At 42.1% G+C, this 27,312-nt stretch overlaps 3 protein-coding genes across 3 annotated transcripts; all 3 read right to left on the bottom strand.

The window, feature by feature from the left end:
• Positions 1-11,953: 11,953 nt before the first annotated feature.
• On the bottom strand, positions 11,954-13,674 carry LOC100831306 (putative cyclin-D2-3). Its single transcript, XM_003561529.1, has 6 exons — positions 13,393-13,674; positions 13,020-13,106; positions 12,773-12,871; positions 12,487-12,688; positions 12,256-12,380; positions 11,954-12,175 (listed from the first exon to the last, which is right to left on the bottom strand). Exons 1-6 carry the CDS (start codon positions 13,672-13,674, stop codon positions 11,954-11,956), a joined length of 1,017 nt encoding a protein of 338 aa, XP_003561577.1.
• Positions 13,675-14,582: 908 nt separating this feature from the next.
• Positions 14,583-14,696, bottom strand: LOC104582357 (dolichyl-diphosphooligosaccharide--protein glycosyltransferase subunit 4C). Its single transcript, XM_010231837.1, has one exon. It carries the CDS (start codon positions 14,694-14,696, stop codon positions 14,583-14,585), a length of 114 nt encoding a protein of 37 aa, XP_010230139.1.
• Positions 14,697-22,264: 7,568 nt separating this feature from the next.
• On the bottom strand, positions 22,265-24,772 carry LOC100820836 (pentatricopeptide repeat-containing protein At4g33990). The gene has a single exon (XM_003557728.4). It carries the CDS (start codon positions 24,758-24,760, stop codon positions 22,517-22,519), a length of 2,244 nt encoding a protein of 747 aa, XP_003557776.1. The 5' UTR covers positions 24,761-24,772; the 3' UTR covers positions 22,265-22,516.
• Between the last annotated feature and the right edge of the window lie 2,540 nt (positions 24,773-27,312).

The following is a 27,312-nucleotide window of genomic DNA, read 5'->3' as shown; positions in this document are numbered from 1 at the left end:
AAGTCTAAGGGGCGCCCGGACCTGGGAGTCCGTATTTGAGCCAATTTCCACTTCGGTTTGGTTGTATGAGTTTGAGTCGAACCAGGTTTGATTCTAAGTCCGAGTCCGTATTGTGTTGTGGGTTGCCCCTCGCCTATATATACAAGGGGTACGAATAGGGTTAGGGTCAGACCACGTTTTAGCTTATTTCGAAGACTGTTGAATTGTGTGAAGCATTCATCTGGAATCATATTCTCCATATTCGTTTCGATAGGGTTGCGAATTTTCATTGGGTTGCAAGTTCGTCGTGCGGCGACTGGTGAACATCTGAAAGATTTGTAGAATTATACAAGTTATCGACGTTGCTCTCCGAGAAGATCGGGCCATCTCTTATCAACCACATTGCCTTGCAAGCCATGTCACCTCATCAAGTAATACATATCTTTTTGTTAAGCCATGCAATTCCACATCATCATGTCATGCATGCTTATTTTCAAGCCATACATCTATTCATTTACGCTCTCCGATCCATAAAAAATGTCGCCCACTTAGTACAAAATTTGTACCAACTTAGTACAAAATGGGCGGCATTTTTTATGGATTGGAAGGAGTACATTTTTGCACTAATATATCAATTCAAACCATGCCCCCTCATCAATTCAATCATGTCTCCTTTTTTGGTAAATTTTTTTCTTTCTATATATCATTTGTTGTCACATATTTCTTAGGTTTTATTGTTTTAAAATATAAAACAAGAAACATTTTCTCCATTAGTTTTAATTAATTTTAATCATCTACTCACATTGTTTTAACATGGTTCCGCATCAACACGTGGGGGATCATCTAGTTGAGGGAATAGAGCGGAACCAAATGATTTCATTATGCGTTTCGCTGAAGAGATGTAATGGGACAAATGATATAGGCACATGCTACCGAGGTTACCTCCGTAACAAATGAATTTTTGCAATAACTCGTCTATAATTTATAAAAATTATATATCACATGTTTGACATATAATTTTTTTTATATGAATTCAAAGCACTCAAATGAAAAAAAAATCCACATACATCAAACATAACACATTACAGATAAAGTTTATACCATATGATGAAACATCATGCCTGCACATAGTACAAAGATGGGTAAACCATTCCAGTCATTAGGTGAGAACATCCCTATTTATTTTATCAAACATTCAAGCCCTTAAATTTGAGTTGGGGGAGGAAAACAACAAAACAATGACGCATGTTGTCGGCCTTTTGTCCCCGTCAATGGTAGCATGGGGCTGTATGCTCGTAACTGTGATCAATGTCACATGAATTCGACCATTATTTAGCTTAAACATGATATATATATCCAAATAACAGAACCCGCTCAAGTTCAATTCAGTTTAGTTTGCAATTTTAATTACCCAACATAACCTCATCACCGTAGTGACCCACTATCGACCCCAATAACATGGTGATGGTCTCAATGTCCACTAATTAATACTCCAAAACCAAATTCAATAGTTGATTCTCAAATCCATGATATATAGATGATTACAAGTGATTAACAATAATTAAACCTACATATGCTAGTTTCCCTTCAGCAAACGTGAACAATCATACTAATGATAGAATCGTGTTGTCTTCATTAAGCAATGTCCACCATGGAAATCAGCACTAAGTAACTAACCCATATGGAAGGGATGCTTACCATTATGTTGGAAGTACGAGGTGGTCGGCTTTCGCAGAAACTCCTCCGAGGCTCTTGCTAGTACTCGTCTACTTCTGAAAGTAGATAGGGTGCAATTTGAAGACAAATATGCATTCATACATGATGTCGTGCGACAGTTGGACTATGTTATGCAACGAACATTCGTTCATTAGGGCACAGTTCATTCATTTAGAAAATAGTGTAGAGAGTTAGTTTTTCCATTTTGTTTAAGGGTATAACCATTCGTTACTGGTTCTAGCATTCATTTGATTAATTTGAAGTGAGCGATTCAATTGCACAACTTTTCCAAGTTCCTTATATTATTAGGCAATTTCATATATTTTCTTGATTTATTTATACATAGAAAATAGAAACAAATCTACAAATTACATTCCATTATAGAAAATGTTCAATCAGAAATCCTACACATATCTAATGGTTTTGGAGTTTCCGAAAGCCATAAACATAGAATTGGTGCCTAAAACAATTTTCTGGATAGTTTTCTAAAGCTAGGACGTGGACGAGAGCTCCTGGAGTTGAAGCAGACGTCATTGATGCGTGTGGCCTGCTTTGGTGGCAACATGAATTTATCACGGTGTGGCCACTGGCCAGCCATATTGGTTGATCTTCAAGTAAGTCGGCTTGGTCGATTGAAGAGCGGTACTAGTAATGTTCCTTAGGATGATTTGAACCGGCATTGCGATCCCACTTATACCGACAACCGGTGAGAAAGACAACATCGTCACGGCCTATAGAAAGTAGGGATTCCAGCGGGATCCCACTTATAGTTTAATCTCAAAAAAATTAAGTCATTTTTTGAGTCAATTAAGCAGATAAGTGAGATCCCGCTTACAATGTTAGCACAAATGCTCGTTGGGTATAAATTGAGAAATGATAATCGAACACCAGGACGAGGAGAACCAACTGGCGCGCTCAGTTTTGGGGTTTTATGCCGGGTCGGAAGCTGCATGTCGGCGGGCCGCACCGCGGCATTCAAGAGACCAGTTCCAATTTGGTGAGTAAGGAGGGGAGCGGAGGTTTAATGGCCATAATGGGGCTCGTGGGATTTTAATCTGTTGTTTTCAGTCCGGACTCCGGGAGAGAAACGGTGCTTCAGTCCCGTGGCGGCATGCGTGTGTTGGCTTTTTTTTTTTAAGCAACGGGCTTTATTGATTCAAACGACAAAGTACAAAGATCGATACACGACGAAAACAAATAACAAAAAAACTCAACAAAACTAAAAGCTCCATTGTAGTCCTTCGAAATAAACTTCTCTTAATCCATCATTCGCATCTTGATACTTCTCCACGTATTCGTTGACAAAATTACAGAATACCATGCTTGCACAAGCTGAACTAATCTCAGAGGTTTTGAAAAGCGGCATGAGTCGCCCATCTCAAACGGTGAGAACCTAAAATCATTGAACGCACCATGACCGGGGTAATACCCTTTACAAGACAAGTTGTAAAACTGCTTCTCCGTCGATGAATCCACAAGAAAAAAAACCAGCAACCCGAAAAAACGTATTGTGAGAATCACTGACTCCATGGCATAGGTTGCAACGCCTACACCAGGATGATGAAGGAGACAGGACACCAATCTTCTAGACGACGGCGTCTCCATCTCCAAGACACCACCCAGAAGCACACAAAAACCTAGCAAAAGAAGGTAACAAAACTTGATGTCAGACGTTGATCCGTGGTTCCCCTCATCTCTTAAGGGCAGATCGGCCGTGAGAGACGAGGGGAACCGTTGGAGATTGAAGTTTCTTCGGAGACGACGGCTAGGGTTTCTCCTATTGTTTATTATTGTATATAAAATCCGTGCATGTGTTGGCTTGGCTTGGTTGGGAGGAGGACCATGAAAGGTAGAAGACGGGCCACCGGTTTTGAGGGGCCCAACTTGCCCAGGAAGCCGCGCGGTCGGGAGTTGGGCCATGTGAAAGGGTAGAAGATGGGCTGGCATGAACAAAGAAAAGAGAGGCATCAAGGCAGTAGGCTTTAGCACATGAAGAATGGTAGAGCAAAACAGAAAGATTTTCCTTTTAAGAAATCCTAGAAAACGCAATAGGCTTTGCAACTCCGGAAAATGTTTTAGAGCATCTCTAAAAGATCCCCCATATATTTGGGTTTCACAGAAAAGTTGATCCGAACAGGTCCCTTAAAACAGCACGACCTTCAAAAGTTTTAAGGGTCACCGTAAAACTTTCCAAGTGCATGCTATATCTAGTGATCTGACAACCCAAGGATGCAACTCCTCATTTTCTCCACCTCCACCACGCGCCTGCCACTGCAGTGTCCGGTCAAATCCACCCAAGCTCATGCCGAACTTGTAAATTAAATTATACTGGTTTATGAGCTCTATTTCGTCCGTGGTCGCGTGATGCCTAAAACACGTTTTTGGTCTACTTTAAACTTATTTTACGAGTCAGCTATATAAGGGTTCTGCTACAAATGCTCCTAGAGCTGATCTCAATCCCGAAAAACTGTGACCCCCACATAGCACTTTAATTATACATTTATTTAGGACAGTAAAACTGAGCCCTCTTCCGGCCCTCTCAGGCCACCATCAGTCTCAACCATTTGATCTAACACGTGGGCAAAATCGGACCGTCCGTTCGTGGCTGTCCTACGGAGCTGCTGCTCCCCGAGAAAAAAATGTAAAATGAAGGTCCTAAGAAAAAATCGAAGACCTCAGGTTAATTGGGCCGCGTAGGCTGCCTAGGCCGAAGTAACCTCTCTGCGCGAACCATCTCTCGCTGCATCCCCCGTTCGTTGGCCTTGCGACCTGCCCCTCTTGGGGCGTCACTCCTGTCAGCTCTTTAAGGTTCAAAACTGGCCCCACAGACCAACACATGTCTTTCCAGCGCACTTTGTGCTCACTCATGCACTCTCGAGAAAAATTTCTCAGATGGTCACCCATCCTCAAATTGCTCTCAACAAAGCACGCTTAACTTTGAGGTTCCTTTGGATGGGCTCCTAAAAAAGAAGACATATCTTGTTAACATGAGTATCCTATCAATGCTATTAAGCCATAGCCCAGTGCGTCACATTACTGCAGCGCCTGCAGACCAAATATCGAACCGAAAATCCTGGGCCGACCCTGGATCGACAGAAATCAATCGCCCGTTCGTGGGAGTCATATGGCACGCATCGACGGAGGACCTGAGGGGGCGACGTCGTGGGCGAGTGAGTTAATTCGATCTTCAACCAAGCAAGCTATCAACTCCAGAGTCCAGACCTTCCCGTGTTCCCCCATGAAGACCAGTATTGATGGAATGATGGTAGCGGAGGTGCGTTATTTCTTTCGCTTCCGTTCTTCTTCTCACACAGTGACACAGGCCATGGTTGATTTGCCTCTCCAGCAACCCTAGCTCTCACATGTGATGGCCAGGCGCAGTAGGCAGGCAGCGCATGGTGGCTTAGGCGGAGGGATTTGATGGTCGCTACAAGATTTTTCCCACGCGTGCGGCTTTTGTGTGATGGAGCTAGGACGGAGCCGGGGACGGAACCAACAGCATTGGCAACCTCGCACCTCCACAAGGTCCTCATCCCGGAGCCCACCAACCAACTGCGACCACATCCACGTTCAACCCAGTATGTTGCGCGTCGCCACCGTCGGCTACAATGCCAAGGCCCAAGCACCGGCGCACAGCTCATAGGGAGGCTGTACTCCCTGCTTCCCTCTGCTCCCACGCCTCCTTCCCTCCTGCATCAACCTGTTAACTGTCTGCCTATGCAGCAAGGTGTTGGCATATCTACTTCCCTTACAATCCATGTTTCTATATGTGTACACTCTTATTTTTTCTTTTTCAGTTTGTTTGTATGTATTTACCTTGTTCATTTGAAGTTTGATCTTTGTGGATTGGTTAATAATTCTTCTAGATCTCTGGGTTGTGAAACTAATTCAACACCTTTAGTTTTGCTCATTCAGCTAAGGAGCTTAATATATAAGATTGGGACCTTAAGCATTGTGCCTCTTGCAGGTTTGCTTCAAACCTGAAATTTTTAATTAAAGATCATTCTAATTTGAGTAGTAATTGTCCTACATGGTACAGGCCTCTGCAAGGTTATGCAAATGACTTGGACATGATTATTTCTTACATTAGCTTTTTATGTCAAATCAGACAAGGAAATAGAATCAGATGATGATATCTTTATCTTAACAGTTCAAATGATTCTACTACTATGTTCAATCCACTGAAGTAGAATTTGGTGCCCTCAATCCTGGGAAACCTCATTGTCTGACTAAGGTCGCATATATATTCAAATGTTGAGGCTTAAACAAAAAGCTTTTAATCCCTACCTATATGATGACCCTTACCCTTAGGGTAAGAAATGCAGTCAATATCTACTGGAACTCCACTGTTGACATTCTATTTCGTACCCGATGTTATTCAGAAAATTCAATAAATCGGAATTTTTGTAGGAAGGAATCAAATCTTAACCCAATACTCCAATAGTGTCTAAAATCAAGCCTGATTATGGTAACTAACGTGTATATTTTCTTCGATCATCCGTGCAGGGGATTTACACAGGACAAAAAATATCGATCTACATCAGCAAGATGTTTCAGTTAAGGGAAAAGGTTCACTCCGCAATATCAAATGGTTGTCCTTTACTTCTACTAGAAAGAAATTTAAATTTATGCACAAGATAGCCAAATAACTAGCAGATCATGTCGAATTTGAAGAGCAAACACATTGGAGGTGCATTGTCAAGGAACAACAAGAGTTACTTCCAGTAGATATGAAAGTATACCTAAATTTCTGTCAATATAGTACTCTGACAGATCCATGGCTGCAAATAAGAAAAGGGGGAAAGATAGAAAAGAATTGTTGAAAATGGAAATTCTATTAATGTTTAGCAGTTCTATATGGCCACACTACTTTGTTATCGAATTTCTTAACTCGTCGTGTGGCGTGTGTTAGTGCGTGAGTTCAGATACTATAACTGAACTGTAATCGAGAACCTTCAAAAAAAATATTCTTAACTTGTCGTTGAAGCCTTGGTAGTTATATACAGTACATCTCAATATATCCTTTATCCAAGGCTAACACATTCTACATAAGCCAATATCACACCTGCAGCTGTTAGATGCAAAACAAATTCTAATTGTTTCGCACGAAAATAATCGTGTCTTTGCTAAGTTAAATCGCTACAGTTGAAGCTCTTGCCTTTGTAGTACAAATGTTCATGCATTTTTTTCCTGTAAATACCAGCTTTTCGCTCAACATGAGGCTTGAGGTTTTTTTAAACCTAAGTCTTGAGTTGTTTTAGCATAAAAGGAAACTGGGTGTCCTGTTGTTTTCTTAATCTGAAATAGTAACATATGACCCCTGATTGATTACAAGTTTTGTGCTCAAATTATTATTTGCTTATCAATACAATGTATTCCTTTATGAGATAGGTCATTCTCCTATAGCCTTTGTTTTGTAGTCCTTTAGACGGAACAATTGCAGATATTGATGTGATCTTTCAAGATCTCATCCCACATGTTTTTGCTAGATGTCCAACCAAGTGTGGTATCTGTTCTCGATAGTTCTTTCTTGGACGGTATTTGGCTGTTCATTCACTGAATGTCTTACTTTATAGTCAGGTTGTTCAGTTGTTAATATTCCAATCTAAGAGACCCAAGTTAGTGTATGTCCTTTCTAGCCCTTATCTTATTTAGTTTTCAAGATGTATGTATGAAGTTATACTTCCTAGGTTTTGAAGTATAGGTCATTTCCTATTGACTGTACTTTCGAAATCTCCATCAATTATAGTGAGCACTTTGCTGCAAAAATAATTAATAAATTGAATTCTTTTTTCTGGTGGTGAAATTTTAGATGTTTTCATTGAGCAGACGTACTATTGGGTTTGGAGGGTTGAAGCGGCTGAAAGAAGTTCCGCTCGACAAAAGAAAAATGAGTATTTTTTAAATGTTACTTACAATATTAAAAGATTTATTTAAGGCAACTGTAATTTTCATTCTTCGTGCATAAAAACAATTATGTTGTTCAAATCATTCTATTCTCGATACTGACGTGCGCGGCAACGCGTGGCATCAGGGATCTGATTGTTATTGGCCACTGGCCATGCTGATATTGTATATGACTTGAACAGAATCCACGTTGATTTCAGTCTGATATATACATTCATTGAATCATTTGCAGGGAGCTCGGTGAGGAAATGTAAAATATGTACCAAATCGACCACCACATTATTCAATGCCAAATTGCATCTTTGTAGTTTAGAAAGGACTGCAACAAAAGACTTTTCCTTTTATGGAAGAAACAACATATGCATGTAAAAGCGTGAAAAATATACTAGATCAGATTGACCAAACCAAGACAAAAGGACGTATAATCTTTGAGAGATCACAAGACAAGCACACATGTATGGATCAACCTCAGCATTGTACTATGTATATAGCCGTAATAATATACGGAAGTACAAGAACAAACTGCAGTAGTACTACTGATTAACTTCTCTCAAGGATTAATTGCCCCACATGAAAACAAAATGTCTTTAATAAGAAACTGACATAGATATTTTCGCAAAAAAATGGCATTCATATTTCAGTCTAACTTGTACGGAGTAATTAATTAATTATCTAATTGGGACCTCCCCTGTATGGAAGAAAATTCAATCTCTCGATGTCCTTAATCTAGTTATGGTTGAACTAGTTTCCTGTACAAGGAATTATTGGATTCATCCAATACTATTACACAACAAATGCTAGCTAGGGGGATCAGTTTTAACCATGATTGTTTATCTTCTTAACAAACAGTTTACCCATGATTTGAATCCCAGAAGTACATACGTCTGACCCAGATTCTTATTGTATATAAACACTCTTATGAGTTATGAGATCTGAATCTAACCGTTATTCGGTCACTGTATATATGATATAACTATGACGTCAGCAATGTTCGTGTTGATTTCACTCCAGCTAAACAGCTCATATGCATCTGAATAATTTACAGAGGGACTTTTTTTTTTACCAAAGTCGGCTACATGAATCAATATCATAGTGCAACTTGAGTTAGACCCTCCTTGATAGATACCCTCACGAAGATTTATAAGCAAAACATGTAAAGTATGAATATGTATCTTATCAACCATGAAAGTTGAACTTGAGTATAATACCGTGTGTTTTCGCTAGAGCCATGCTATCATGAGGGGTGGGGTTAGAAGAAAACCACAAAAAACAAAAAAAACATGTGTTGTCGTCAGAAAGGTGGTTTTGGATTTATCAATGCAGTCGTATTGTCAGGTTTCTTGAATAATGTGTGTATGTTTCTGATGCAGAGCCCGGGATTCCATCCTCCTTTGAATTTTTTTTAAAAATCTTAGGGGGTGAGGTTAGAAGAAAACCATGAAGAACACAAAAAACTACTGTATTTCTTGTAAACAACGGTTCGACCAAGAGCACATTTCTGGCTACTGCACAAAAAAAGTTAGAGTAGTTAATTAACTACATGATAGATATAGGCAGGTGCAGCGCTAGCTAGAATCATTGATTTTTTTTATGGGTTCCTCCAATTAATTCTTAATCATGCGTCCAGGCTCCAGCACGGTCAAGCGCAGGTCTTTCTTTACCCACTCACTATTTTTTATGGATTACATTGAGATTACAGGACAGGCACATGTACGTAATAAGTAAAAATTACGCACCCTATTTCTTCTAAACTGTCAACAAGTACAATTTCGGCTTTGTACACAGCTGTACTAATATGTTAGTATAATATATGCAAGTACAAAAGCACAAAGTCCAGTAGTACTAATTAACTTGTCCCAAGGTTTAACTAGGAACGACCTGATGAGAGCTTCTAGCCATATCAGCTGCATATATACGAGATCTGTCAAACCTAGATAGAGGAGCACAGCACATGCATGTGGTCTGACAACTGACGTCCAAATTTTCAGTATGTATAATTTTTTTTTCGGAAAGGGAGATATATTGATTACATAGAGGTTACATCAGGGTGTAAAGGATTACACCAAAGCCAACAAAAAGTCCGCTGCCTAGATCTAGCGTAAGCCGCCAAATCATGACTAACCCTATTTTGTGAACGATCAACTTTTGAAATCACAATCTCCCTCTCTGAAGGTATCAATCTTCTAGCTTCTATAACCATGTTACAATATTCCTGGGTCGATCAAGCCCCTCCTGGGTCAGCATCGCCTTGGTTTTCGGTATCAATAGAACATAACTACTGCTACAGCAAGTCATCAATTAAATAGAGAAAACCTAGTTGTTTAGACAAGTTGAGGTTCTGAGTACTTCCTTCTAGAAAAAGAAGATGCCAAGTTTTCTTCAAAAAAGAGGGAAATCCCTGATGTCTACATCCATTGATGCACGCAAATGTAAGGACCTCCAGTGAAAGTCATGGAAAACTTAAGGGAAGAGAACAACTGAAATGGAAATCTAGCTAGGCACTTCAAATGATCTTATCAGTATCTTACCATGGACTGTTTTTATGCACTTTATATTTGGTGTGTATTGTGACAAGAGGTAGTACAATGCAAATGAATTTCAGGATCTTTTGATGGTTTGTGTCCAATTCCATTGAAATTGATGGCCGTTGGCCACTTTCGGTTGGCCTGGGCGACTATGGTCTCCCTTAAAATAGAGATCTTCATGTGGCAACTCATCCAAGGTCGCTTGCTGTCTAACGATCACATCCTCGTCAACCAATCAAATTGACGGAAAATATGTTCTCTGTATGGAGGGGGTGGGGTGAAAACAGGGATAACATTTTCTTCTCTTGCCCCCTAGCTAGCACGCTTCCTATGGAGCTGTGTTCGGGATTCTGCTTCACTGCAACTAGAATCCAAGATAACAGTTGCAGATCAGAACTAGGCTTTTTGGCTCACTCGTAATAAATTTACGATTGAGGGGTCTCCCCATAAATGCCATTGATTGTCTCGTTAAAACCTTCATTTTTTTGCTGATTTGGAAGCCGGTGACAAACCGGATAGGCCCATCTTGAAGATGGCTCGGGAAGTGGTGAGATAGGTTTATTGCAAGCTGGCGCGGACTGGCGGGCGTACTTTTCTCCTCACACTTTATTTCCTTCTCTGGGTTGTATGTGTGTTTACTATTAAACCGGTATCCACAATAACTCCTTGGTTCGTTGTTTGGGCTTTATTAATTTAAAACCACCTAGAAATGTCTTTCATCTTTTAGGTTTGGTGTTGCGGCGTCAGGACTTCATGGGAACGTAACATATGGGTGCATCCCTGGAAATTTACCTCGGCTAGCCATCAACAATTGGATGTTACCTAAGACATTTCATCATGTAGCTTTCAGAATCATTTACTCAAGGGCGACTTGACTCTATATGTAGGTCCCCTTCTTTTCGGCTTTCAGGATGGGCTTCTCTGAAAAGCTGCTCCTCCAAGATCATTAGATGTACTATAATAGTATAACCGTAAAAGATTGGATCTGTTGTAGGCTTGTAGCTTCCTTGACTTTATTATTCTATTTTTGCTGAAGTGCAATTTCTATTCGTGCTCACTGTTCCTTGTGGATGAAATGCTTCTTGTAAGTAAGTAAGTAAGTAAAGCTCAAAGCAGCACGTTAAGAACATTTTTTTTTCTGAGAATAGAACAAGAAAATGTTCAATGAGAGTGATGCGTCAAACTTGAGAATTGAACGGGCAAACATATATGTTATTAGTTTAAGTTACTATCTTCACCGTGGTAAGTGACATATATGTGGTGTCATGCATTGTGCCATTTATTATATTGTATACTCGTCTTGTTATGATTTGTGTGAGTAAAAGCTTCTTTTGCACACTGGTCACATGGATTGTGAAGCGAGGCAATTATCACGTACCTACGATGGACTCTTTTTATGGCATGTCGACAAAATATGTGTCGGCAAAATACAAAAGGCACCATGAAAAAGAAACAGAGAGGAACTGAGAATTTGAGATATTAGCACACAGTTTTTTTTAAAGAAAACAATAAAGAAGACCCTTACAGTATAAGTAGTAAATAGAAACCTAAATTCGCATCCGTGAGATTGGACATCCACTCTTCCAACCAAGTGAGATAGGCTCACTTTCTTTAACACGCAGTTTCTCACAAAAGCAAGCTTGTTTTTCATATAGCCGAAGAATGAAATAACAAATGAATGTTCTTTTTGTGAACCTTTGATCCGGCATGCCTTCGCATGGCTGGTATCATATAGAAGCTGGTGTACTCTTCTATGAAATAGGCCTTAAGGCGACAAGTATTAGTTTTTCTGTCTATGCATGCAATCCATGACATCGATGCTAGCTTTAGCTTAGCTTAGTCCTCTTGGAAGCAGGAGAACAGGCTTGGTTGTCATTGACATTGCTGCTGTCGATTGTTTGTAATGATATTCCTGGTATTCTGTTGTCATCACTCTCGACAGAGAAGCACGTGGCATCCAGCACAGCGGAAGGACTTGCACTGGTGTTGGTATTCTTCTTCACCAGTGCCATCTCTTGTATTGCTTCATGGCATCTCCTTGCATTTTGCTGCAAATGCATTTACTATATTTCAAGACAATGTGATGTAATAAAAAAAAATATAATTCTCATGGTAGACTGTTCCACACCTTATCTAATGGGATTTTAGAGCCTGCAAGAGCGCTATGGAAGTCAACAGATCGGGCTTCAGCAGCCACTGAGAGAGCAACGGCCGCTGCAATCTCACAAGGTCTGAATTGCAGGAACTTGGTCACTGCGAATCAAATGAGACAAAATCACTTGCTATCAAAAATAGTTCACAGCTAGGTAAACACACAATGGTCCAAAGCTGTTAAATACATAAGGCAATTTACACATACCTTTCAGAGTGTCAAGTATGAGATCGGTTGACCGGGAGACCAAATCATTGGTTAGCGGCTTCTCCTCATTGAACTTGTTGAGGAAGTAAGCAATGTAAGAGAATGGTGTCACAGAGTGCATCCTCCATTCCAGGGCGCTTAGCAGAAGAACCTCCATCCTCTGAATAGCATTTGCTTCAAACACATACTTTGTGCCGCAAGCCTATGACACACCGTCGAAATTTTAGAAAATCCATCGGAAAAATATGTATATAGATTTCATAAAAGGGTGCAACATCTTCTTCACCTGGAAGTCTTGAGATAGGGGAACAACTGTCTCCTCCATCTTGGCTGCAAGAGATAGGCAAGCAACTGCCAGCAGCTGCTGCGTCCAGGGTGCTTCATTCTACAGCAACAATACACAAACAGAAGGTTGCACCCTGTTAATATTGATCAAAGACTCTAAACTTGGCAATGGCCCCAAAACAGACATATCCTCTGATGGACTTGATAATGAAAGAACAATGTACAGTTGTAGCTTGTTAGCTTCTTACAGGGAGTTGTTTTGAGGACAGGAACCTATCCAAATAGTTCACAGCTAGGTAAACACACAATGGTCCAAAGCTGTAGCGAGCCTGTACCTGCAACAACACATGATATAGAGAAAAGATTACAAGCAGTTTCTTTCTTTCTCTTTCAGTCATGGTGCAAAAAGAAAGTTGAGAAGTTACGGGCAAATTAGGAGTGATTAATGATATACCTTTAGTTATCATGGGGTCGACTAGATAGTAGCAGATAAAATGATATGCATAAAAGGCATTACCAAATTTCCAAAGAAGAACAATGAATGGAATACACAGAAGGCATTAATTATTTACTAAATGGAAATCTGAAGCAGATCGTCCCAAGATTTTGGTTTTCTCTCACCTTGCAAATCCAATCGATGGCGTCGTTCCTGCAAGAAAGCTCCAATCCTCCATGGCTCAACCTCTCCAGGTATAACCCTGTTGCCGTTCCGGTCAGTTGCTCCCTCTCCTTGGCCATGAGCGATTCCACAAGCTCGTCGCTCTCAAGCTGTGGCCCGGAAAAGCCCGAGTAATCATGAACCAACTCCGCCCCCTCCGTAACCTCACCGTCATCACCCCAGAGGGTGGCACTGTCCTCCGTGCATAGCAGGATGGAGGAGGAGGAGGAGGCGTTGGATCCCATGTTAAGATTGTCGGAAGAAACGATGAACTCTTGGTCCCTTGACTCTCCGGCTGTGCTTACCGGAGAATGGAGAAAAGCAGGGAGAGTTTTGGGTGTTTTATAGTACTAGGGAACAGCCTAGGGAGGAGTTTTTGGGCCGTGTCGACGCAAGCCACCCCATCCACAGGAGTATCTACAGCCACCAAATTAATGGCGTCGCGTCAGCACAAACCCTTTTTTATGGAAAGATGTTGATCATCTGGCAAGGCAAACGCATGTTTCCTACTTGGGGTTGTTTCGTACTTCAAAATTTAACAAGTACACAAATTCGCAGCTGGTATATGGGCAAAAACTTGGCTTGCCTAGAGTTAATGCCTACCGCGTCATTCAGATGAATCTTGAAATTATTTGCTCATAGAACAGCGAAGAAACACAATGCTGTGAGAGAGCGGGGCCAAAGAAACACAATGCTTTGGGAGAGCCAGGCCGAAGAAACACGATGCTTTGAAGTAGTAAAATGGGGTTTTCGTTGGATTCTAATGTAGCGAGACAACGCAGCTTTGAAGACAGAACGCCCACCATGACATTCAAATCTGAACTTCGTTTCATGGAGGCAAATCATGGCAATTAATGTTCTCATAATCCCAGATTGATTGAGCACTGCAACAATACAACAATTTTTCTAATCCAGCAAAACTAACTTTTCAAAGCACCCGATCAAAAAACTTTTCAAAGCAAGATTCAGAATTACTCTATTCCTTTCTGGTAGTATTAAACGTTATGCGAGTCAAAGCGCCATAGGTAGCATATCCATCACAACGCAAAACAGTTTACCTCCCATCATAGAATTCTAACAAATTTCTAGCATAACCTAACAGATAATGTGAACTTTGGATCCATGGACCATAGCGTGCCTTCACTAAAGTGATCTAGTTCGCTTCATATTTGGGATCGGCCATCACAAAGTGATATGCAGTGACCAGAACAAATATGAAGACACCCAGGAAGTTGGTGAAGAAACCCAAGTCTTGATCGTTGAACATCTGCAACAATGACAATAAGAAGACACTGCTTTAGATCTGAAATCCACAAATAATATCAATTTGAATTGACTGAGGGCTAGTAGTTGATAGAAAAATGGCATAGACAAAAGTATATAAAAAAGCTATAGTCAAACAGTTTGAAGGGTTAAAAACATATGTTTCTCTAAAAACAAGAAGGCATGGGCAGTTTGAAGGAGAATCTCGGCAAGATGCAGCTCTTGAAGAATGAAAAAAAAATCGAAATAAGAGAGAAAGAACGGATGTTTTTAACCTTCCAAATGTACAATTTCAAAGAAAAAAAGGTACTGTGAGAAAATACAGGTTACTGCAGTAAATCATGCACTAATTCTCCATATGATAATGCAGAGCCTAATTTTTCCATGCTCATCAGAAACTGGTAGTTCTGAGTTACTGAGGCTAACACAAACCAATCCGTCAAATGTGAATGATACAAGAAGGATAATCTTTCTCCTCATAGGACTAGTTACCAAATAAAAGTAAAACCAATTAAGCAAAGTTTCTCCTGGTCATAACTTTTAAATTTTGTAGTTAATTTGACAAGGGATTCAAGGGCATTCTTTGGTCCAGTTTGTGCAAATAATCTCACATCAGTTCTCTATTTTCTTGCAGGATTTTGATTAAATGAGCAAGCATAAGCTGATCCATCCGTAGTTTCTTCAGAGAGGAGCAACCAGCACCAAACCTACTTTGCCTTGTTCCATCGGTGGCTGTTGTCAAAAAATTCAGAGAGCTTTCAGGTGTTCAGAGACCTTTGAAGTGTTCAATACATTTACAGGTCATGAAATGATACAGGAAATACTCAAATGCTATGATACCACTTAACTTTGGATTTACAGTTCCCAGAAACATATATGATAATATAAAATCAAAACTTCAACAAATAAATGGTCAAACCAGTAAAGGTAGCTTAGTTATTTTTTCTTGAATACAATGTCTCCTTGATATTATTTGCTACCGCTCATGGATTATTTGACTAACATGTGCACTTTCAGGCACTTATTTGGGATAGATATGCCAAAGAAAGATGCACTCTACAAGGCAAATTCTCTCGTACCTGTTACTCCAGCAGGATTAAACGGAGTATTACACATGGGCATTTTTGTCTTTTCACATTTTCGCATGGATAAAAATAAATTTAGAATTATTTCCTTCGTCACTCTCGTAGTCCCGATGCGCGTGGCCGCTGCCGCCCTTGCCGCGCCGCCACCTTCCCTGCGCACGGCCGGCCGCCGCCGTCCTTGCCCGGCGTGTTGCCGCCTTCCCTGCGCGCGGCCGCCGCCGTCGCCTTCACGGCTCCCCATTCCATCCTTGCAGCCCGCACCTTCAACGCCGCGCACGACGCCTTCCCAGCCTACGGCCACCTCTCCTCCTGACAGATGCCGCCACCGTCCTCGACCAGCCCTCGCCCAGCATGCGCCGCCGCCTCCGCCCTCCACTCCCTTGCCATGGGAGCCTCCGGTGTCAGTCGGGGTGTGTTTTGGGGATTTTTTTTCTTTGACGAAATTACGTCTTTGGCCTTGATTCTGATTACTCCATCCTACTACTCCACACTTCACAATTGGAGTACTAGGGAGTAGTAACAAATCTGAGCCCTTAGATCTAAAAAATGGACGGTCCAAATTAATTCTGGGGTACCGTAGAAGAGCTCCTCTACAAGAATACGCAACATATGGCAAAAGCATAACATATGTGCAACTCTGACTGCACTAGAACTTCTGCCAGAAAGTATGTCGTTGCACAGTTATTATGGCTAATTCGGTTCATCGCTCAATTACTTTTGGAATTTTCTTTGCTATAACAGTAATGCAAACGAAATTACTTTTCAAGGTTATTTCCCATACCGAGTCAAGTAGGGCAGACTACTTATTTTATAAGTGTGGTCCTACTGGAGTACAATTAGTTTGAGCGGAGCGTAATTCAGGGTTTGGGTTCAAGGTATGCAACTTTTTCTTGCAACTTCCGCTGTAGACCTTAATCCCATAGTCTTAACTGGTTCAGATTTGATGATTTTGAATATTGTCTATGTTCAAATGAGTTTGATCGACTTCAGTGTGTTAGGGTGCTTTTTTTAAGATCATTGTGGTTCAGATTTGATAATTCTATGAATAAAATGTGGGCATCTTTTTAGGCCCAACTTTAGCATTTTGGCATAAAAGTAAGATAAACAGAAAAACTGTAGAAAAAAAAGTCATCATGTAAAAAGGTAGAATCCAAGTTGTGACGTATTGTGGAGACATGCGTTGCACGTGCAAGCTCACTAGTGATACAAGAAGGATAATCTTTCTCCTCATAGGACTAGTCACCAAATAAAAGTACAACCAAGCAAAGTTTCGTTACTTATAGAAAAGGATCTCTTAAAAATCAAAGGTCACGTCTTTAATGTTGTCTCTTACAATTCAACAACTGACTAGACTTAAAATTCCCTTCTAGCGAGAAACAAAGAGATAGAATTAAGAGAGGCCAAAGATATCCAAATAACCAAGTGGTAGCGAATGCTGTCTCTTGCAATTCAACAACTGACTAGACATGGGGAACACCTTAAAGGTTCCTTTTAGTGAGAAACAAAATGCAATTAAGAGAAAAGGAGGCCAAAGATATCCAAATATTTACAAGGGCTAAAATCATTTTGAAAGCATAAAATTAGCACCGCAGATCCTAATTGTGCATAGACTGATACACCTTGTTTTAAATATCAGAGTCGTGTTTTAATTGACCATTTTTCCCATGTAAGACTTACAGTATCTATCCTTATACTTACTCTCAACCACAATACGATTAGGAGGATCCACAATCTAATTACGTTGACATGAAATAAATAACATATGCACTTCACACCCCTTTTCCATCCAGTCGATTGTGAGGTTCAACACCTCCCCCCGTCCCTGCAACCCTATATGCACCACCTCTCCTGCATTGCACCACTTAATAGCACCTCAGATGGAGATGGCTTTCCAATGCAGCTAAATGTTCACTTGAATCAATAGATTGTATGAACTTCGAATAGATACAAGAATTGAATCAACACTGAATAATACTAATAGAGAAAGGATTTTAATCAGACTTGATTTTCACACTAGTATTCATAAAATGGTACAGGTAGTGGTATAACTAAGAGAAGCAATAAATATGCATAAAAATATAGAGTCCGGATATGGCAGGAATTACTCTTTCGTAATATGGTTCACAAGAATCAGAGAGTCTGTTATTTGCTTTGTGCCTTCACCAAATTTTTCCAGTACCATCAACCAATCCCAGTGTTACTAGCTAGTAGCTGCTGCTTATTTCAGGTGAAGAAAATAAAAAAAGTAAACTGTGAATTACCATATATTGGAGAGTGCTCTATATTGAACCTAGGTTCATATTAAGACTTCACCAGGTTGTTTATAAATTTGTACTGGTAAATGAGCCATATAAACAGAACTCTCCAATGCTAAATCTGCCAGAAATTTTTTCCATGCCCAACAAAAATTTAGATACATAATTAACAAAGTCATAGTATTAGTATTTATTTTACTTACAGTGGTGTTAATTAATCCTTTTATATCTCCGTTTCTAACACAAGATCCCGCAGAAATATCAGTAAAATCTCACATGTACTCCCTCCATTCCAAAACACAACTCATATAGATTTTTCTCATTTGTTCCAAAACACACCTCATTTTTCTCTTGATACCCGTACCCGGCCAATAACTACACACATCCATTTATTATTAATCCAATATGATTGGTCAGGCACTAGAAACGAGAGCTGTCTTGGTCCAAGTACACAAATCTATATGAGTTGTGTTTTGGAACGGAGGGAGTAGTGAGAGGAAATGTTTCTTTCATATAAAATTATAACTTCTTGGATACGCATAATAATTCATGTCTGAAAAGAAGAAAAAAAGGGCAGTTACAACTTCGCTATGAAATTCCGTGCTCCAAGCAGTTTGTATCGATGTTCTGCAGTATTAAATGCAGGCATCTCAGTATTATTTACTACCACTTAGGTCAAGTGGACACCACAAATTGCAAACAGAACTGGGAATTGCCATGCATTCAACTCACCATGGATCATAATAACCACACATCCAACTTACCATGGATCATACTAAAAAAGAGCCACCTGACTCCTAACATGTGAATATCGTTGACCCTAACCCTAACTACTCATCTGAGGTCTCCTCGCTCGGCTCCACTGCTTGGACGCGGTTGACTCCACCTCAAGACCGTAATACTCCAGCAAGCTCTCCTCCATCGACTCTTCCACCCGGCGACTCTGCCTCGTTACCCTACCATGCTGGGAAGCTCATCTGCTCATGCACCGTCGGACAAGGAGAAGAAGCACATGAATCTTGACATGGATCTGACAGCTGCAAAATCACCAATTAGGAGAATTCCAGGTTACTATGCCCTAGCAAATCTGTTCTAATAATACTCCCTTGGTTCCTTTTTATAAGATGCTCTAGATTTGTCCTAAGTAAAACTTCTTAGAGTTTGATAATTTTTATAGAAAAATGTACTAATATACACATTACCAATTTTCGATGAAAATATATATCATGCCCAATTTAACAAATTGATATATGCCACCGCAATTTTTGGCGAATTCAAAAAATGCCACTGCAATTATCGTCCTTTGAAAAATATCACTGCAGTGGCATCTTTCAACCCATTGGAGTGGCATTTTTCAAAGAATCTACAGAATTATAGTGGCATTTTTCAAATTCGCCAAAATTGCAGTGGCATGTATCAAATTTAATAAAAAAAACTTGGAGTTCTAGAAGTTGGCAGATTTTTCTCTGGAAACTTCGTCAAATTTTAAGAACTCTGCATCTTATAAAAAGGAATAGAGGGAGTATATCTTCTCACTCCTCATCTGTTTCGTGCTACATCCGCCTGCACGAACGCACCCTCCTTCTTGAATGTATCGGAGATGGAGACCATCTCCAGCTGCGACTACGAGCGACACACGCACACCGTGCTACTCCATTTGCGGACACCGGGAGACCTTTGATCTAGTACGGGGGCAATTATACCAACGAAACAAGATCGAGAAATTCGAAACAGTTCCTATACCATGGAGAGGGCGAACCTTTGGTTTGCGAGATGGTTGATCGATCTACCTTGGATGCGCAGACAGCAGATCTCCCGGCCTTCTCCGCAAAAAAAAAAAAGTCTCCCAGCCTCCACTCGTCGGCTGTCTTCAGCGTTTGCTCCCTATCCTACAAGGCAGAGAGCCAGAGAGTGAATTGTTTTTTTTTCGAGAGCACGAGGCAGGGAGAGATGGTGGGGAAAGCCTGTTCCGTTCTACCCACTAGGGCCCTGTTCGTTTTGTCCCAGCCCGGCTTGGATCAACCGGGATTATCAAGATTTTAGCACAAATTCCCGTTGATCCTGCCTGATCCCCACCGGGAAACCCACAAACGAACGAGCCCTAAGGCGGCCCATTAAAACGTGGGAGTTCTTTTTTTTTTCACTCTTTCTTTTTCGGTTTTGCTAAAACAAAAAGGGTTTCACCTGAGGAGAGGGTGCAGCCACTCGGGTTTTCTCCGAGGTTTTCCTTTTCTTTTTTGCGTGATCCTACAACATTCAGTTTTACCATTTATTTCTTGCGAGAAAGTGTTTTTTAGGAAACACAATACAAACGTAGACATTGCTACATCGCCGGTTAAATTCAATGAAATGCGAACACACATGTTTGAGACTTGTAGGGCTCTTCGGGACTTGAACTTGGGTTGATGGTTCCACCACAATGAACCAAACCACCCGAGTTTGCATTTCTTGCGAGAAAGTAGTAAGACTAGATCATATATAAATGTTGTATTGAACTTTTTTGCCATTTTTTATCTTCTCTAACTTCTCATGTTTGTCCTGCCTAATGTCTCATAGTAGTCTTGTCTTGTATTTCATAGTTATCCTGACTGTTTTTGTGTATGTAATTGTTTGTCTTGCGCCACGTGGTGTCTTGTGTTGTGTTTTACAAAACTCCTGCACTCAGTCTTGTCCTTTTGTTGTGTCTCACGAGTAGTCCTGCCATAGTCATTAGTCAAAGATATTAATGAGCAACTTGATATGACTAATGTAGCAATCAAGATAGGACAAAAATGGATAATTTTTTCAGAGGTAGAATTATGGGGTCTAGATTTGAAGATCTCGTCAAGAAAAATCTGACCGTGAAAATTGTTCGTAAAAGTTATTGCATCTTGAATCTTAGAGCTAGAAAGAAGAAAACACCATGGGAGGGTGCCATGGGTCGCTAAGTCGTGTGATTTTGGATGACTGACATGTGTGCCAACTTGTTGTGGAACCCATATTTCAGCCGCCCGAAGTCACATGACGTCAGTGAATCTTTCTCTCTTGCTAAGGGAGCATGCCCACCCGCCAGTGCACTTGCACCGTGGAGGGCATCCTCCTCCCAGTCGTCCTTTTCTTTTTCTAGTAACGGCCAATAAAAGGTTGTTATTTGAAAAACTAGGGTATCATTTGCATGCGGTAGTGTTTCCCACACGACACATGGCCCCTCACAAGGAAATTTCCGTTAAGGAAGAAATCACGAGTTTCATAGCTACATGGGAGCATGAACTGGTACCTGTAACTGACACAGCGAAGGAGAAGTTCCAACTCAATGCGAGTTTCCTATATGAGAAGACAAGATGTGAAAGCTCTGCAATTTTTATCATTCTGGAATCCATGATCATGGATGTGTGGATGCTGAACTAGTGATGCAAACAGAGTTGGCAGTTGACAGGAAGATACATACAACCACATGCACATTACTAATGTTGTACAAAAACGGAGCTTCACACGGGAATTAAAGGCAAGAAGGATATTGTACGCTGTGACCTGGATGATGGCAGGATTAGAGTTTTAAGTGCACTGGACATCATAAGCTTAGATGTGTCCACTGTCCAATACATATGTAAGGCACTGGGGAGAATAATATCCATATTGATTGCTTCGAAGATTTAATAACATAAAAGGGGAGAAAATGTACCACATTCGATGAAGTTCCATGAGGTGCCAAATTCATAGAGGAACAAACAAACAATGTCCTTATTACCTGGGTTTTGAGCACCAATACTTCTATTTTCGCAAGAACCACTCATGTTTGCGATTATTAGAAACCATCACCAAATTCATGTAACATTACTGTCCTACCAGTATACCAGAAATGATCCAGGAGGCCAGGTCTATAAAAGAGGTATTAAAACTCGATATTAATAAGCAACAAAAAATGTATTTCCCATTGTGTGTCCACTGTCCAATACATATGTAAGGCACTGGGCAGAGTAAGATCCATATCGATTGCTTCAAAGAATTAATAACATAATTGAACAGAAAATGTACCACATAAGGTGAAGTTCCATGAGGTGCCAAATTCATATAGGAACATACAACCAATGTCATTATTACCTGGGCTTTGAGTACCAATACTTCTATTTTCACAAGAACCACTCATGTTCCCAATGATGAGAAACTATCGCCAAATTCATGTAACCTTACTTCCCAACCAATATACCAGAAATGACCCAGGAGGCCAGGTCTATAAAAGAGTCTAAAGCTGGTCAGAGAAATTTATTGTTAAAACTCAATATTAACAAGCAACAACAAATGTATTCTGTTAAATACTATCAGTTCAAGAATAGAAGGAAAGATTTTTTATTAACTAAACCGTTCTATCTACTTTTGACATGAGTAAACTATTTCAGTTCATTCCTAAACCTCATCAGTCCATCAATATTAACATCCTACTTGATGACTAGGTAGACTCAGCTTGACTAAAAACGTTCTACATACAAAAAACATTATATTATGTTTTACCAAAAATCCCCACAAGAACAGTGACCATCTTTAAAGTGGTGGAACCGGTTTGAATCCCGGACAATGATCTCCCTCTCAGTTATTTGTGATATATATTTGGTAGCATTGTGGCAATCCCCGCACACACGCAAATTCTTGTATATATGGAGCGGAGTTCTTGAAGGAGTATTTATGATGCCAAAGGCAATAGCTAATCTCTCACTATGATTGTTCAAGATATGTTCCTTTTCATCATCCTCTACATCCTGTAGGACAAAACTGTAGTCTGAAACATAACCTACACTTCTGATCTTGGCCAGCAGACTCCGCAGCTCTGCCTGGATCTCTTCGTGTTGAGGGTGGGGTTCTGTCTGGTTGCCACTGTAAAATACATTCACTGATCTTTTCACCTCTATTGAACTCCATCCAGGGGTTTTCTGCAAATTTTGACGTCTGACCAAAGACCTTACTTCATCAACTCCATCCCATTTCCCAACCTTTGCATACATATTTGACATGAGAACATAATATCCAACATTTTCCGGATCAAGTTCGAATAGGTTTTGTGAAGCCACTTTGCCCATTTCAACATTCCCATGAATCCTGCAAGCACCAAGCAGAGCGCCCCAAACAGCAGAATCAGGTTTAATTGGCATGTTTTGTATGAAATTAAAAGCTTCATCTAGCTGACCAGCTCTGCCAAGCATATCTGCCATGCACGCATAATGTTTTGCGATGGGAACAATATCGTAGGTCACCTGCATCACATCAAAGAAACTCCTACCTTGGTCAACTAAGCCAGCATGACTACAGGCAGCTAATAATGAAACAAATGTGACATGATCAGGCTTAATTCCTTCTTGCTGCATCCGTGAGAACAGAGTGAGAGCCTCTGCACCATGCCCATGAACTCCAAGACCAGAAATTATGGCATTCCAGGGACCTGTACTCCTTCTAGGCATTTTTTCAAACAAGAGCATTGCTTCAGCCAACTTCCCACATTTAGCATACAGGTCTATCAGACAAGTACCGACATACACATCCACATTTAATCCAATCTTAATGGACAATGCATGCATTCGCATGCCCTGCTGCAAGGCACCAAGATGTGAGTACGCAGGCAAAACACTAACAAATGTCCCTTGAATAGCCTTTAGACCCTCATGCTTCTGCATATGACCATATCTCTCGACTGCCTCATTGGCAAGTCCATTCTGCATATACCCTGTGATCAGCGTGTTCCAGGACACAGAATCTTGAACTGGCATGCTATCAAACATCCTCTGGGCAGCCTCAATATTTGATAACTTGGCATACATATCAACTATAGCATTTCCTGCAATTATGTCATCCACATCCCACCCACGCCTCATCACATAACAATGCAACGACTTCGCACTGCGGCCATCCCCACCCTGGGCAATAGCAGATGCCAGACTAACAAGTGTCAGCACGTCAGGGGAAACCCCACTTCCCCTCATACCCTGAAACATCTTGAGAGCAGCAGCAGTCTGCCCCCTTTGCTCACACCCTGAGATGATCGAGTTCCATGTCACCAGATCACGGCACTCCATTCCATGAAACACACACTGTGCCTCCTCCAGCATCCCCAGCTTTCCATACACATCAATCAATGCATTACACACGAAGAGCTCCTTGTCCAGCCCGTGCTTCACAGCGTACACATGCATGACCAGTGCAAGCACCTGGTCCCCCAGTAGGACGCACATCGGCAGCACGCTCGAGACCGTCACTGTGTCGCCAGCGACACCCTCCCCGACCATCCTCCCAAACAGTCCTACAGCCTCAGCCGCACGGGCGTTGCGGCACAATCCAGACAGCATCGCGTTCCACGCGGGCACATCCCGCTCCGACATTTCGTCGAACACCTTGTAAGCTTCCGAGATGCGGCCGAACCGGAGGTAAGCGTGCACGAGGGAGCCCGAGGTGAAGACGCTCGGGCGGACGAGACCGAGCCGGAGGGCGCAGGCGTGGAGCTGCGCGGCGGAGGCGTTGCTCGGAGCCGCGCGGATGAGCGACGGGAAGGTGAAGCCGTCGGGGCGGAAGGGGTAAGCACAGGAGAGGATGTGGCGGAGGAGCGGGAAGGCGAGGCGGGGGAGGGCGGCTCGGGAGAAAGCAGCGATGAGGGTGTTGTTGAGAAGGAGCGGTGGAACTTGCAGTAGAGGGTCGAGGTGGCGAAGTTGGCCGGAGGTGATGAGCACGGCGTGGGCGCCTCTAGGCAGCGCTGATGATGCTCGCATTGGTATAGCACGGGCTGGGGATGTCTCTCTCCCTCGTTTGTATTTGCCACTAGAGGCAACAGGCCGGGCCGGCCCGGCATGGGCCCAGCTCGAGATAAACGGGCTGGCCCGGAGAAGCCTGACAATAGAGGGGTCAGCCCGAAAACTCCTCCTACGGGCCCATGCGTGGCACCGAGCCTAGTTGGGCTGGCCCGGGCCTGTTAAGGCCTGGCGGGGCCTGAGAAATCCGGCCTCACACATGGGCCAAATCGGTGAAAAAACAAAAAAGGGTTGGAATAGGTCAAAACATGAAGAAATGGTGGGCTAAAAGAGAAAAAAAAAAGATGAGTTGGGCTACATTTGAGAAGGACCAAATATACCAACCCTAAATAATAAAGAAAAAAAATATAAACGGGGGTTGAAGCCTAGGCGCGGCACAGGCGGGGCCTCGGGCTTGGCCGGCCTGATTATTTTTGTGCCAGGCCGGGCGCAATGGGCCAAGCCCGGTTGGCTTTCGGGCTTTTCAAGATAGCGCGGCCGGATGGCTATCTATATTTGCCACACAAAATGGAGTGATTAATTACGGATTCGCCCTAATGGATAAACTATTCAGCTAAATAACGAGATAGGAAAATGGCTGAGATAACGGCCTTCTTTATCTGAGAAATATCTTGTACTTCTTCCGACCCATATTACATGTCGAAATATTACATGTATCTAGACGCTTTTTCAAAATAGATACATCCATATTTGAGCAAATTTGAGACACGTAATATGGGTCGGAGGGAGTAGAAAACTTAATCTTCGGGCTGTAAGTTACAAAGCTGGCCTGTGATATATTTTTAGGGGAGACCCTACATTATAGCAGGTCGAGGAGAGAGTGAGACTACTTTCTTATGGTGGTAAATCAATCTTCTTAAAATCTTGTTTGGCTATTAGACAAATTAATTTTCAATGAATCATTGTTTATGAGATTACTATGATGAACATAGAAAATGCCATTCAGCTCATTGGGACTTGGCGCCAATGCACGAAAAAGTACAGAGGTTTGGGGATATACCTTAAAATGTTTATTAGCAAAGTGGATTGAGAGATATATTTTGGACCGACATAACTTTGGAAAGAGATTATAAACTATATGTACAGAAAGTCCTACTAATAATTTAGCACGCTCCTCTTTCAAAAGACCCACCCTGCCCCCCTCCTGCTTTCAGAAAAATATCCAAACTGGGGAACCTACAAAGAAAAACGGTTTGGGAGAATCCAATTTTTGGACATATATTATGTTTGCAGCTGTCGGTTCCGGGGATACGGGGGTATCCTGGATCCTAGGAACGTGATAAAGGGGTACCCCGAGGACCGCCTTCCCGGCATTGTCTTCCTGGGAGACTGTGACCGTTCTCTCCTCCCTCGGGCCCGGGGCTGAAAGGCTCCGCGGGGGTGCCTGGTCTGGCACCCGGGAGGGAATGCGTCACTGCTTACCTCAGGCGGCCCTGGACGGCTACTTTGGCGCCCACGAGCCGGGGCTGGTACGAATCTGCCCGTTCAAAGGGCGTCCTCGGGACTGCACGACTGCGGTATGACGATCGCTGGCGAGGACGACACGTGGGATGCAGCAGGTCCCCTTTACCCTTTGACCGGCCAGCTTCCATGCCTCGCCCGGACTATCACCGACAGGGCCGAAAGCTTCTCTGCGCCCTCGGCAGGGTACAGATCACTTTGGACAGGAGCCACGGTGCAGGCGGACAGCTTCATATTCGTCTTGTCACGGGGATGTTTCCCTGTAGCAGCACGCATGCCGTGTGCCCTAAGTTTGCCACTGTGGTGACCCCTTGAACCATAAAAGGAGGCCCAAGGCTTCCACTCAAGAGAGGTTGGCAGGGATAGACCAAGCATAAGCAGTTCGGGTAGGAGAAGGGTTGGTGTTCCGACCGCCGGAGAAGAGCAACGTCTGCTTCTTATTCCTCCTCGGGCTGCCGTAGTTTAGGCTAGAGCTCACCGCTCCGTCCACACATTGTAATCTCTCCTTGTGTCATCCACCACCATCTATAAACTCAAAGCATGACGTAGGGTATTACACCTTCGGTTGGCCCGAACCTGGGTAAATCGGTGCCGGAGTCGAAGTCCTTACAGGTGAGGCTTGGAGCACTCTCCCCGCGCCCCACTCTACCTAAACAAAAAGGGGGGTGTCCGCACTCCCGGTGTCCGCATTTGCACATGCGACAGAAGCGAACATGGATTTTGTTTTTTTAATCTAATGTTTTGTATCTAAAGAATAACCTAAATCCGAAGCCCCAAACCGGCATAACTATAGTTCGTAGACCGTTTAATCAGCCCCTACCCCAACCCCACTCGTTGTCACGCATAAACTCCACTTCTTACACCCAAGTGCGTGCCAAATCAAGAACCTCCGTCAAAGGCACATGCGAAATCTCTCCCGCTGACACATTGCATGTACTTTATTAATTCGCGTGACCCACATGTCAGCCTATTGGAGTACTTTTTTGGGGGGAGGTCAGCCTGCTACTACATGAGGTGCAAAACCCACTCGCTGCTCGTACCCACCCAACGTG

Source organism: Brachypodium distachyon, chromosome 1 (assembly GCF_000005505.3).
Source record: "Brachypodium distachyon strain Bd21 chromosome 1, Brachypodium_distachyon_v3.0, whole genome shotgun sequence".
NCBI lineage: Eukaryota > Viridiplantae > Streptophyta > Magnoliopsida > Poales > Poaceae > Brachypodium > Brachypodium distachyon.
This window is presented reverse-complemented; position numbering and strand designations above follow the sequence as displayed.

Coding starts and splice junctions, on each gene's coding strand:
- LOC104582357 (XM_010231837.1), bottom strand. CDS start 14,696: ATGTTCAACGATCAAGACTTGGGTTTCTTCACCAACTTCCTGGGTGTC.
- LOC100831306 (XM_003561529.1), bottom strand. CDS start 13,674: ATGGGATCCAACGCCTCCTCCTCCTCCTCCATCCTGCTATGCACGGAG. Junction 13,107..13,392: donor CCATCGATTGGATTTGCAAG/GTGAGAGAAAAC, acceptor GTGTTGTTGCAG/GTACAGGCTCGCTACAGCTT. Junction 12,872..13,019: donor TGTCCTCAAAACAACTCCCT/GTAAGAAGCTAA, acceptor TTGTTGCTGTAG/AATGAAGCACCCTGGACGCA.
- LOC100820836 (XM_003557728.4), bottom strand. CDS start 24,760: ATGCGAGCATCATCAGCGCTGCCTAGAGGCGCCCACGCCGTGCTCATC.